Consider the following 14,076-nt stretch of genomic DNA (forward strand, 5'->3'; position numbering starts at 1 on the left):
CAAGAAGTCTGTTTAGATGTAATTATTAAGGCTCAATTTATCGTTGGTATGAATTTTATTTTCCTTTAGTTTTGGCTGTGTAATGTATGATAATAATTTGGAACAAGGGGAACTAGATATAAACCAGGGATAAGTTGATCGACAACTTCAGCATTACACTACTCATTTTGAAGGACAACATATACAGGTCGTGAGTGCCTGATTCAGATCCAGGTATAAAAATTAATTCCGACTACTAGTGAGTACTATGAGAAAAATTCTGCCTTGTTTTTTATAGAAAGATGTAGGGGGAGGCATTTTGCAAACTGATGGTGTTTTAGTGAAAATGCCACCAAAGAAGAAACCACTGGAAGATGCGAGGAAACGACTTCAGGAGAAGCTAAGTAATGTTCAGGAGCAGTCTGACTTCATTTGTCAGTTTATCAATGATCTGGCCAACAAGGTACACAGAAAAAATTCAAAATGTATTCTAAATTAAAAAGAGAACTATTAAATCTTACCTGTACATGTTTATACCAGGCACGATTTACGGATAGGTTTTCAGCGTAAGCTTTCGTGTAAGCGGCTTACAGGGCTTACAACCTTTTAGGTTATAAATTTAAAAAAATAAGGGACTGAAATTTTCTTTGAAAATAAGGTTCACTGTTATTTCAATTTAGCTAGATTTCTTCAACTTAACGTGGTTGGCATGGTAACCTCACTTATACGTGTTCAAACTCACCTCACCATGACCCTCCACCCACTCAATTTTTTTATTACCCTCATCCATTAGCCCACCAGCGTACGAACTATACCGCCTCAGAAGGTAGAAACACTTACATGAACATGGCTTAGAGGGGTTACAGGCTTACAGGGCTTACAGGGCTTACAGGCTTACAGGGCGTGTTTGTATTTCAACAGTTTACCGTCATCATTGTTATTGTTACAGTCAAACCCTATTAATATGGACAGTAAAGGGGCCATATAGAAAGTGTCCATATATGTGGGGTGTTCATATTAACCCTTTAAGCCCTAAGAGTGATCAGCATCAAATTTCTCCCGGTAATATCATTGCTTTGTAAAATAGAGTGGTCATGAGAATTATGGACATGGTCATGCAAGATGATTTTGCTTGATGTTATGTGAACTTCTCCCCACTACTTCTGTAGGAAATGAATAGGAGCAACAAATGAGAATTCAAATTTTGATCTTGGTGTTTAAAGGGTTAAGTGGGTTGAATTTAGAGAAAATGCAAGGGCTTTTTCCCCTAGGGACAAAGAAAACTGTTTGAGTATTGAGGTGTCTGTATTAAGCAGGGTTTGACTTTATTGTTATTGTTCATTTTTTTGTTAAGTTGTCTTGTTTTCCTTTCAACCAAAGGCATCTAGTCCAGCCAAGGAACTTCTCAAGGAGAAAGACCGCAAGAGGTTTTTCCAGAAGTATTCTTCAGTCAGTCAGGAATTGGAAAAGTGTCTGGATTGTCTGTTATTGATCAGTGATTCTGTCACAGCTTTTGAAGAGGAAGACATTTTGGGTAATGGATAATTATTATATATTTATTTTTTGTTTATAGGAGTTTTAAACTGTAGATACAGGGCTGAGGGAGGGCAATAGGGACCGGAGGGTAGGGAAGCAGAGCTCAGGGACTGCAGGGTTGAATGCTGGGCTGAGGGAGGGCATGAGTGACCAGACAGCAGGGATGTGTGGCTGAAGAAGGGCATGAAGGACTGGAGGTTAGGGATGCTGGGGTTGTGGAGGGCATGAGGGGCTGGAGGGTAGAGATGCTTGGCTGAAGGATAGCATGTGAGACTGGAGGGGAGGGATGCTGGGTTGGGATAGGTCATGAGGGACCAGAGGGTAGGCATGCCATTGGACTAAGGGAGGGCATGAAGGACCAGATAGCCTGCAAGTAAGCTGTCCATTTAGGAATATATGAAAAGTCACACGGAAGTAGCATGTGAACACAGATGCAAAAGCAAGTGGTGGGCAAAGAAAGGGAGAGCTTGCAATGACAATATGCAACTAAACTTTGCCGAATGTGGGCTGAAATCATACCAGCAGCCAGACATGATGACCAGGTAATTTTTTAAAATCGTTAAATGAAAGGAAAAAAAGTAAAGCTTACTTAATTTGTTATAGAAGGTACTGGTGAGGACATTGGTAGTTCTGCATCTGAATCAAGTGATCATCCTGATCATGAGCCCGCTGCATCAAAGGACAGCAGCCTTGAAGCAAAATCAGTTCAGATAGCTGATGATACAAGCAAAGACAAACAAACTGTGCCAGGTAAGCAAAAATAATTTCTTAATCAGTCTATATATGTGTTTGTGTACTGTATTCTTGGCCTTGCATGTGTGAATGTGTAGTCATCAAAGAAAACATCATTACATTTAAAATTGCCATTTAAAGACATGATTGAAAGATTAAGCTTGGGACTTAATCAAGAAACAGTCCAATTCGTGGGCAGAGTGGAGCTTGAAAGTCAATACTTACACATATGAACTCCAGCCCAACATGCGAATGCTCAACCTGTTAAGCCCCAGTTCTACAGTCACACAAATTTTCTAGACTGAGCTCCTTGCATTTCCTTAAAGAACTAGTTGAGAGAACTATTTGGTGATCATTTTATTAATTCCCACAGTCATTTCTTGTGATAATTCCTTGTTTGCCCCTCCCAAATTTTGCTTAACTAAAAACAATGGTTATACAATTTTGGTGGTGGGGGGGATGCAGAGGGGTTAATAAAGCTGTATTATGGGAGATGTGCAAAATGGGTAACTAGTGCATGTGTTGATATTGTGGAGAGATGATTGGTGTTGGTCACTTTTGGAACTTTTAAAAGGGTTACCACTCATGCATGCTGCCTACTTTGTACAAGTTATGCATATTTTATGTTTAATTCTTAAATACCAGTACACTTTGATTATTTGATTTTGAAGAAGTGCCTGTAGTCTAACTGGCTCTGTAAATTCATTCAATAATACATGTAAAGTTGCATCTGGAAGTGCACCCAAAACAGAAAAGGAAAAACAGACTGCTAAGTTAAAGGAAAGTGAGCATGAAAAAGAAGAGAGTATCTTGAAAAGAGTGCATCAGCAGCAACTGGATAAAGATGGTGAGTTGTGTGGGTAGAGATGGATTGAAATCAGCCGTCTTTTAAGTCAGCAGGGCTACACTTTATGTCCTTTATCTCTAAAGGGGCTACAGTATAAATTATGTCATGTTATTTTCTATCTTTCTAAAAAAGCTAAAACTGTTTTTGCATCAATTGGATTATTCCAAAAATTGTGGTCCAGATAGTTATGTTATTCATGACTATATTTAGTCATTGAAACTGTTTCTTGTCATCTGTTGCAACGGATGGCAGGGATGGACATGGATTAAAGCTTAAAAAAATTTGAGCCAGCGTTTTCAAGTTTTACGCGCATTTGATCATATTCGAATGTTAATTTGCGCACTATAAGCAATAAATATTATTATTATTATTATTTTAATGCTACAATGTATGCCTGCAAAAACTATCAAAAATATGGTTAGTGCTTCCTGATGAAATTTGTTTAATATCTTCTTCATAGCTCTACGGGAGCATTTTGTGTATGGTTAAAGGGAGAATTATTATGACTTCAATACAAAATTGACCTAAAACAGTGAATTATCTCGTGACATAACCCTTTCAAGCAGGGCTGTCAGTAAGGTTTCAAGTTGCCGGGTATTTATTTATTATCATTATTTGGTGTGTAATTATGCAGCTAGGACATTTCCTTTTTACTTTTGTTTCCAAATGAATGAAAGTACATGTAGCTGGAGATCATGCTCATAGCTAGTAGCCAGGGGAAATCCCTGATCCCCACCCTTAATGACAGCTCTGCTTGAAGTAGTATGTTACATGTACATAAGACAGGTATCATCACAACCTTGAGGCACCAACAGCAATCAGACTCCCTGTTTTTACCTACATGGAGATGGTAATAAGCATTTCACAGAAATGCTTGAATGGAAAATCCCTTATACACTAAAACTTACTCACTTTTCACATGATTGTATGATGATCTTTTAGGTCATGAAGACTCTAGGAGGAATGCCAAAGAGGGTGTCACAGTACCTGACAAGTTGCAGCCTTCAGTTTCACAGAGTTCTTTGCTGATCTCCGACTCAACTGAACCTGAACAAAAATATGAGATTGCAACCCAAGCGACTCAGCCCAGCCAGGTTTCCAAGCAGCAAAAGAGCCAGTCAGAATTGGGTGGAGCAGGGCTTAATGATCTCAGCAAACCATCTCAACAATCTCCCTCATTGTCCATCACAAGTGAAGCTTCAAAGAGTGGAGAAGGCCTCAATTTAATATCTTCGCCTGTGGATGCTGAGTCAGCAAAAGCCCCAAGTACTCAAACCTTAAGTGAGGATGCTTTAGCTTCCAGGTCGTGCAAGAACTCTAAGAGAAGGGGCTCTTGCTCTTCAACAAGCACTCTGTCTGATATTATTCAGGATATCAAGATTTCTTCACGAGAAGCTATGGTGGCAGCTGGTGGTATGTCAACAGAGGGTAAGTGTAAAGTGTAAGTCATAAATCCTCTATTAAGCCCCCCCTGCCCTCCCCCCTCTCAAATTAGCCCCTTCCCTCTTATAACTTCCCCTTTTCAGGGGAAGAAAGTTAATAATCCTCCCCCTCTCTATTAAGTCCCCCCTCCCCTCCCCTAATTATTCTTTGATGCTAGTCACTATCATAGTTACAATGTTAACCTTATTTTCTATTGGTTTTATATAAATTTTGAGATATTTTGGCCACCCCACACAGATACAAAAGCTCGCATTAGTATCCTATTGGTCAGAAAGTAAAGTAGGTCGATCAGCATGGTTTTACACATTGTTTTGGTTCGCGATCTTAATCTTTTGCTTAAGCAGGACTGATATTTTACAGTCAATCCATTTTAGTCATTTTGCATTTTGGTCATTAAATCAACATTAACCATCACATTGGTTTTTTTTGTGGTTTCTTTGTCTTGCAACTTTTAAAAATAATTCTGTAGTCCTTATCTACCTGCCCCGAAGTTTCATTTTCTCATTTGTTTTGTTGTTGCCAGCCACAGTCAGGTACAACTTTAAAAGATTTTATTGGTTTTGTTGATTGAGATTCAGTAGCTTAGACATTCCAAACAATAATAAATTTTTATTATCCTTTGAAACATCAAGATGTCTGCAATGCAATTTGCACAAAACACTCTTTCTAATTGTTTGATAGTTCTTGAAGAAATTTTAATGTGTGGGTTTTTTAAATTTTATGGTAATAATATCCTTTTCAGCAGCATGCTCCCTTGTTTGTTTTTTTAAATTACATATACATGTATTAGTGTGCTTAAGCAATGAGAATGCTGATGTCCTTGGTTGTGACATCATGAATAGTCAGAAGTTTGGTGTCTCACTTGACAGAGCACTTCTGTCTGAGACAGCAAGCTTGGGGAGTGGTAGTGTGATGTTATTGAGTTAGAGAACCAAAAGTGATGAAAGTGTTGCTAGTTTGTACACATCCCAGATGTCAACATTTTTGTCGCTTTTAGGTTGCTATCAATGAACTTGAGAACTGTAGTTAGGTTTTTGAGGCTACTGAGTACTTGTAGTTTCATTTTGTCATAGTACAACTAGCGTCATACCCATTCAAGAATGGTCAGCAGCTTAATGTTATTGTCACTGAAGTGCTTAGTCCATGGGAATTCTGGATCCAGCCAGTAGGAACTCAGTTAGATATGCTTATGGAGGAAATGTGGTAAGTTCAGAGGCCTGATTAGGGAGGATTTCCACTGTCACATAATATTTTTACATGCTTACGCACTAAATCGAGGCAATGTATGAAGTAAAAGTTGAGCAAGGCTCAAATTTTGGCTTTGGGTGCCCTTTCATACATGTACATTGCCTCTATTTTATTTGCACAGGTAAATTTTTGTCACAGGCACACAAAAATTACGTGACAGTGGAAATCCACCCTTACTGGTGATATCTATAGTAGAAGATTGTAACAATGTTACTATACATGTACTAAGGAAAGGGTAGGGAGTAGTACTTAATTTTTAGTTGTTTGACCGTTTGATACAATTGTACCTTTAAGCTACAGAATCCCAATTGCACCCTTTCTTCCATTTCCTTCCATTCCCTTCTCCTTCTCCATTCCATTCTTTCATACCTCACCTTCCCTCTTTGTCTCTCCCTTTCTTTCTTCTCTTCCCATCTATTTCCTTTCATCCCTTTTCCTTCCCCTACATATTCCATCCCTTGCATTAAACCCCCTCCCTTCTCTTCCATTCATTTCTTTGCATCCCTTTACCATGTTTCTTTCCATCCGCCCCATCCACCCCCTTTCTTCCCATCTATTTCCTTCCATCCCTTTTCCTTCCCCTGCATATTCCATCCCTTACATTAAACCCCCTCCCTTCTCTTCCATTTATTTCCTTGCATCCCTTTACCGTTTTTTCTTTCCATCTGTCCCATCCACCCCCTTTTGTTCTCATCCATTTCGTTCCATGCCTTTTCCCTTTTCCTTTCTATACAAATTCCATTCTGTGATGCCTTTCTTCTCTCTTCCATTCCCTTCCAACCCTTTACTTTTTCCCTTTCCCTACATATTCCATCCCTTTCCTTGACTCCTTTCCCTTCTCTTCTCTTTGTTTCCTTCCATCTACCACATCCACTTCCTTCTCTTCTCCTCCATTTCCTTCTATTCCTTTACCCTTTACCTTTCCAAGTCTAGTGCATGCATCCCCTCCACTCCCTTCCCTTTTCTTCCATTCCCTCATTCCTCTACTGTTTCTTCCCTCCTCATGCCTCCTGTCTCTCTTCCATTTTCAAGATCTCTTCTCTTCCACTTCCCATTTCCTTTCTTCTCCCCCTTTCCTCGTCTTTAATCATTTTGGTGTTTGATTTATCATTGCAGTATGCACTATGCTAAACTGGCAGCTGCTGGTTACAAGGGAGGCCTTAGCCTACCACCTTCCGTTGGAGACTTCTGCTGTGCTAAGTTTACTCAGGATGATACTTGGTACAGGGTCTTAGTAACAGCCATAGAGGAATCTGACAAAGGTTTGAACATTCTTGCAGGCTAGGAGCAACTTCTGAAAACAGTTAAACACATGAGGATGGTTTAGAAACCCTATTAACTGCCATATACATTTACTAAAATGTACAATGTATTGGTCACTGTATATTCAGTAAGTTAATTCATACCATATAAGTGGAATGAGGTCTAAATTAGCGAATATCTTTCTGAATTTGCAAACTGCACAATAATGGTTCGTCACGGCGGCCACATTGATATTCCCAAACAGAGAAATAGCTTTCGTGTTAGTGTACCAAGCCAGTTCTGTGGGAGTTGAAGTCTTTTCGTTTGTAAACGCTTTCTTTTGTTTCAAAAAATTTGAATACAACCAGTAGGTGTTGGCCATGCAAGTGAAAAAGCTCTGTATTATACGAAACACTTCTTTCTCTGTTTTTCTTTTCTTAAATTGATGTTGTTTGTTTGTTTTCGCTTTTTTCCTTTACACAGTCAATGTCATTAAAAACATTATTAAAAATAATAGAACTTGATACGTTTTTTGCGTCAAATGGAACTCGGAAAAAATCCCAGCACCAGATGGGATTTGAGCCCACGACCCTCCGTGATCTAGTCGGATGCTCTAACCACTGTTGAGCTAACGGAACTCGATGGCGAACAAGGGTGAAATGAGGGCACTCAAACTGCATCACGTAGTCACATAATCAAACCAAGACAAGCAAAAATAATAAAAGTGGAATTAATTTTGTGACTGGAAGGAACGTAAAACAACCTCAGCTCTTCAGATGATATTGAATACAGTCATGTATAGAGAATGATACTGAAGTTTTAAATCATCAGGTCCTATAGTTGCAGTGCTCTCTGTAGACGATGGCAATCGTGAAAAGCTTGATCTTTCCCGCCTTCGACCGCTTGAAGAGAAATTTTCCAAGCTGCCTTGTCAAGCATTGTGCTGCGCGCTGTCAGGCGTTAGACCTGTAAACCCAACACAACCAAATGCACCAGGTACACATACGTGTATAAGATTGATTTAATATCCGTTTCATTGGGGCTAAACTCTGGAATGCTATTAAAGAAGATCTAAAATCAGCGAGTCGTTTTCGCTTTAAAAAGCTTTTAAAAGAATCTGTCAACTCCAAATTTAATTGATTGGTGTACTTTATATGCAGCTAATTGTGTGTACAGCGGTTGTTTTGTCTTGCTTCTTTATTTATTCGTTTGTGTATTTGCTTATTTATTACAGCTTATATATTTCTTCTTTGTGTGTCTTTGTGTCCATTTGTTTATTTATAACAAGTTCGATATCTAGTTACTTTTTCCGCATGGCCCAGCCACTCAGCGCGATTACCTCTTGCTATTTCTGAGTGGCTGTGCTCTCTTTTTTTTTTTCACAATTATTTCCTTTTAATGTCTTTACACTTTTTGTATCAAGAGCACAATAAAGATTATTGTTGTTGTTGTTGTCAAGTTGGGATTTTTTCTGAATTTCAGGTTTCAAATCATCAATTTGGAGCGAAGAATCTATTGCCTGGTTGAAAAGTAGAGTTTCCGGAGTGAAATTAACGGCATTCCCGACCAGAGTGAAAGTTGGCAAGCTCGTAATCGTTGACCTCTTTGTGTCCCCTCCAAAAAGTAGGAACGCTAGGAGCTCTGTTTCGTCGCAGGGCGAATCTGAAGGCCTCCCTCAATTGCAGTACAGCATTGCAGAGATGATGATACATATTGGTTTGGCTCAAAGAATCGCACCTTCAGTTCCTGATAAGGATAGCAGCAGTCGATCCGCCAGTTCAAGTCCGTTATCTGCGGCAAGTTGCGATTCTTTACCTCGCAGCGTAAGCAGTGTTAGTATTGAAAGCAGTGTTCATGATAGTGCTGTGGCTGTTGGCCAGAATTGCGAGGCTCTAAATGAAAAATGTGAGAAGAAATGGACAGACGAGAGTGCGAATACGGACACGTCAACTTGCTCTACTTCGTCCAAAGACACTGTTTTGCAGAGAGCTGTTCATGTTGCGAAGAAAGTAGCGGATGATAGCTTAGAGGTTCAAGATAAATCTATGCAAGAGAAAGGAAATTCTGAAGATGATTACATAAAAAAGGAAAGCCCACTGGAACAAGGAACTGATGATTGTTCAGGCTCTGAACCTAATTTGGAAGGAGAAAATCACGAAAAGTACATTGATGACAATGACATCGTGCGGAACGGTAAGATACTTGCTATCGTTATTCGTTAGCAGAAACCACCAGCGGAAAAATGAAACTATAGTTGTCGATATTTCAAATCACGAAAAGGTCTAAAGAAAGAGAATTGCAGAGATACTTGTGAGAAATCGATAAAAAACGATGACACTGCCCAGAAACGCAAGAAGTTATAAACCTTTAGTACTTATCTTGTCCTAATTTTTAAGCCTACACCTGGAAAACGAAATGGTCGCTGCTGAGATTTTTCATATTCATATGATTTTGTCTTTTTGAATAGCAATTTTGAAAGGGAAAGTGTTCCGTAAAGGACTTCTTTGTTATTGCACTTGTGGCTTGTATAGATGGTGCTTAAGTATTCCATCCTTGTTTAGGTGAGCCGGTTTTCTTGGAGGGCTAAGAAAAGCATACGTCCGTTGTAACCACTTTTCATAGGCCTTTTCTTCTCTGTCGCTTAGACGTCACAGTGCTCCCAGAGCTCCAGCCTGCGTCGGGTCCTGAAGAGTCGTTCATCACAGAGCTCCCACCCATGGATGGCCCAGTGTGCCTTCAGATGCTTATGTCCCATGTGGTGAGCCCCAGCGAGTTCTATGTACATCTTGTCACGCCAGATGCGGGACTCCTTGATGTTATGATGGATGAACTTAACAAGTTCTATGACGGTAAGTTGGTAGTTACATGTAACTATTTTTCACAGGAAATGTTGAGGTAGCACTTCTGGAGGTCATCCACAGACTCAAAAGTAAGAAACACTTTGTACAGCGTAATAACCCAAAAACATAGGAAAGTACTGCCCAGTAGCCTTCACCGAAACGGTTTTGAATTGTAACACTTTAGATTTTATTCACCAATCACAGACTCAAAAGTCAGAACCATCTTCCACAGCATAATAAACAGTATAACAGGAAAGTACTGCTCAATGGCTTTCATTTGACTGGTCACACTTCAGGATTTTATCTACAGACTCAAAAGTCAGAACCACTATGTACAGCATAATAAACAGCACCAGAGGATTTTATTCAATTGCTAAACTTAGAATCCCCTCGTATAGCATAGTTAATAGTACCACAGGAAAGTACTGCTCAGTAGCTTTTGTGTGATTGGTCACATTTCGAAATTTAGATTGCCAGTTACCACTTTCCTTTCACAACAGGGGACCCGTTTCCAGACAGCTGCGCGCCAAGGAATGGTTACCAGCCCAAGGTAGGCGAATACTGCTGTGCGCGGTTCAGCGAGGACGGGAGATGGTACCGTGGCCTGGTAACAAGTTCACGTCATACAGTAGACGAGAAGAAAGGACCAGTGTCTGCTCTTTGGGATGTGCGAGTGTTTCACGTTGACTTTGGGAGTTCCGAGTGGGTCTCTGTCAAAGATGTCAAGCCGCTTGTGACGAAATTTCTGTCGCAGCCTGGACAAGTTGTGAAATGTCGGCTTGCAAATCTCAAACCCGAACGTCTTGAAGGTCAGTTGTAATAGTTTTTTGCAGTACTTTTCTCTTGTTTGGAAAAGACGTTAACACAAACTGCTATGTTTTCAACGTGTTGTTGAATTAACCAATCAAAGCTCACGACGGAGCTCTACAAGCGGGAAAAATGTATTCAATGTTTATCGTGGAAAAATGCAACCTGTTCGAAGCCCGTGAAATTATTATGCATTACTTACCACAAGCGTGATAAAACCGTCGAAGTCAAATCGCGGTTGATGAATTGTTTACAAAACTCTAAGTTTGTTGTGAGGATGCATGACTTGAGCTATTTTATTTAACTCATTATAGATTGCTTTAAAAACTTTTAAGTTTTCTTTTGCTCATAACTACTATAATGAACAAATTTCTGTGCAACATTGTCACTTCATTGCTATAAATTGCTCGAAGACTGTTCAACACTACTTACAATTTTGGCCTTTAAACTGCTAAATTTTCGTTTAAAACTATAAAGATACAGCCTAAGACCGTCCATCGTGAACGTAGGGTTCTTGCTTGATTTTCAAGGGACTAAATGCAGTGATAGCCATAGATTAACAATGTTATCTTCTTTCTCATGCCACTGAACCGGAATTTGCCGCAGACGTTGCTGACAAAGTTATTGACGATCTGCAGTGAGCGTGCCAGATTTTCCGGACAAGCGATTTCATTTTCACGCTCTATAGACAACAAACATAGTTTTCTGAAAAATTTGGGTTTTTGTTGGGAAGTAACAGTTTTCTCTTGCAAAAATGAGGTCAATGAAGGCGGGGAGGGGCGTACCGAAGTACTAATGAGGGATAACCCTCCCCTGAGTTCCGGACCTCGATATATGTTAGTGTCAAACTACATATATATAATGATCGCACTGAGCACAGCTGCCCATGTGGGAAGAAATGTGTAACCCCTTTCTTGAGCGCATGCGCAGTTTGTTGTTAAGTTGTTGACTGGGAGCTTGACCGAACTTGTGAGAGTTAGGAGACTTGATTTGCGTGTAACTTTTCGTAAGTTTTGAATGGCTCGAACTTCCTCTTACTGCATTTTATTTTAGAACGTGTCTCTTTTAAAAGGTGGTGAACCATTCAGTCCCCTCTAATTTTCTTTCCCTTCGATTTTCTACAAAAGTTCACCGGTGTAGACGCCATAAGAAATGGTAAAGGCATTTTGGTTTTCTCGTAATTTTTAATCCAATTCATCGTGTACATCTTTTGCGGCATTGCTATTTGTATTGATTCCTAGTGTTCAATCGATACCACGATTTTTTCTCGAAACAACGTAACCGAATTCATGGGCACATTATATTTTATTCAACCATGAAAAGGTGTCGAATGTACTCCCATAATCAAGATCTGATGCGACAGTCTGCATCTTTCAAAGCCGATAAAGCGAACGGAGAAAAGTTGGCATTTTATTCCTTCCACTAACTTTTTTAGTCTTCGCTTTTACTGTAAAAAATAATAGGCCAGTTTGTAAGAGCGCTTTTCTGTTGGCAAATAGACTTTAAGGCCAAGTAAACAAAGCAGTCTTTCTTCGTAACTTGTCGCGCAACCGTGTGAAAGGGAAAAACTGCATTCCGATTTTGGTAGCGTATTAATATACGCGGAGTGAAAAAGAAGGCGTCGCTTCTAGTCTTTCTACAACATATGGAAGTTTGTTGCGTACGTAGAATATCAGATATAAGATGGCTTTGGTCGGTAGCTTTTATTGCAAAAGTAACACAGTTGGCGTTCATGACAACAGCTGAACTACAAAAATGCAAAGATATGATTCCGTCAATGGAGTAAGCAATGCGAGGAAAAAGAGTAAGGCCATTTTAAAGTTGTCATTAGGGCTGCCGGTAAAATAGCGCGGCTTTGTCTCTCTCTCTGTGATTTAGAAGAAGGGCGATGTTCGAAGTTAAGAAGCGCTAAAGAATTTTAATGTTAGTATAGAACAGCACTAGATTGTAATGTGAAGCACTACGTTCTAACTGATATATTCCCAAGGATAACACCTCTGGAAAAACTTTGAGTAGAAAGCACATAAAAAGCTAGCATGTTTTTAGCAAGAGAAGAATCCTATCCTCTTTGACGAAGAAATACAATAAATAATTGAAAAATGGGTGAAATAGGTAGCGTGATTCTATGTGTCTGGCTGGGAAGATAATTCAGTGTCATATTGTCATAAGAAACGAAATATGTAAAATAATCTGAATCTTCTGAAAAAGGGAAAAACCCCTATTCTACATTCAGTGATGACGTAATTTATGCACAGCATACATTTATAATGAATCAGGTGGTCCACCAATTGGTGTCAGGTGGTCCGCTCAATTATTATTGTTATTTTTTTTTCTTTTGCAAGATTTTAGTTTTTTTTAAAGAAAACCTCGAACGGGTGCTTTTTTTAAAACTGTCTATTTATGAGGCCAGAAGGGCTCGACTGTGAAACTCGGTTTTTTTCTCCTGAACATTATAATCAGCAGGCAAAAGAGATAGTGAGCTATGTTTGTAAAACGGAAATATCGGATCAATGTAAAACTTGACCCCCAGGTTATCGAAAGTTGAGATTTTACACATGATTCTCCAGTTTTGACAGTGAAATTAAGCAAAATGTTAATTTTGATAAGTTAACAGTCCCCGTGCCGGTAGTCCAAAAACAAAATGAAATCTTGGGAGACATCGGCCTGAAGCGAGCGGATATGAGCTGTTTGCACCCAGAACCAACAGCTAAATATCTCCTCTCTAAACATGAAGCAAGGATGATAAACTTCTTAGTTGAACATTGGCGAGTTTAGGCCTAAACCTAGGTTTTGGAGGCTATTTTGTCGGGTAGGAAACCGAATGAGAAATAACAGTGCTTGTACGAGAATCTAAGTCGAATAATTTTCGTAAAGCGGCTGTTCTGAAGAAAGTAACAATTGTAAACTAAAGCCACACAGCATGGGATTCTACTAACAAATTCTAGGGGCCGTCGCTTGCTCCAGTCGCTTGCTTTAGTCTTTGCATAAATCTGTCAGTAATTTTTCCAATATAAATTTTAGTCGGTAGGCCAAAACATTACAGACAAGTCTATAGAAAATTTTAAAAAGTGTTTCTAGCGCAGGTAACGTCCTCAACTGCCTAATAATCACAGGTAGCCCAAGCTCGAAATATGAGCATCGGCGAGCATCGGCATTGTTGCGTAACATTCAAAATATAAGGATTTGTATGGGAAAAAAACTTACCGTTTCTGTAACCTACGAAAATGAAAGGATTTTAATGCAAAAACAGCTTACCTTACTTAAAATGTGTGTTACGTCTCTCCTGTGTGGTCCACGGGCCGATTTATGGCCGTTTTATGAGTTTTTATGTCAACGGTTTTCTCTCTACATATATAAAGGTTACCTTTATATAGAGAGAAAACCGTGGTAATATGGCTTCTA

At 39.4% G+C, this 14,076-nt stretch overlaps 1 protein-coding gene across 1 annotated transcript in view; it reads left to right on the top strand.

Annotated features, from left to right (window-relative positions):
- The first annotated feature begins 4,347 nt into the window (after positions 1–4,347).
- Positions 4,348–14,076, top strand: part of LOC140923113 (uncharacterized) — a 28,272-nt gene continuing 18,543 nt past the window's right edge. Inside the window, exons 1-7 of the mRNA XM_073373183.1 lie at positions 4,348–4,522; positions 5,611–5,740; positions 6,902–7,047; positions 7,859–8,023; positions 8,510–9,220; positions 9,673–9,876; positions 10,368–10,676. Coding sequence (XP_073229284.1) covers positions 4,492–4,522; positions 5,611–5,740; positions 6,902–7,047; positions 7,859–8,023; positions 8,510–9,220; positions 9,673–9,876; positions 10,368–10,676 — 1,696 coding nt within the window. The 5' untranslated portion in view covers positions 4,348–4,491. The remainder of the gene's footprint in view (positions 4,523–5,610; positions 5,741–6,901; positions 7,048–7,858; positions 8,024–8,509; positions 9,221–9,672; positions 9,877–10,367; positions 10,677–14,076) is intronic.

Source organism: Porites lutea, chromosome 13 (genome assembly GCF_958299795.1).
Source record: "Porites lutea chromosome 13, jaPorLute2.1, whole genome shotgun sequence".
Lineage (NCBI taxonomy): Eukaryota > Metazoa > Cnidaria > Anthozoa > Scleractinia > Poritidae > Porites > Porites lutea.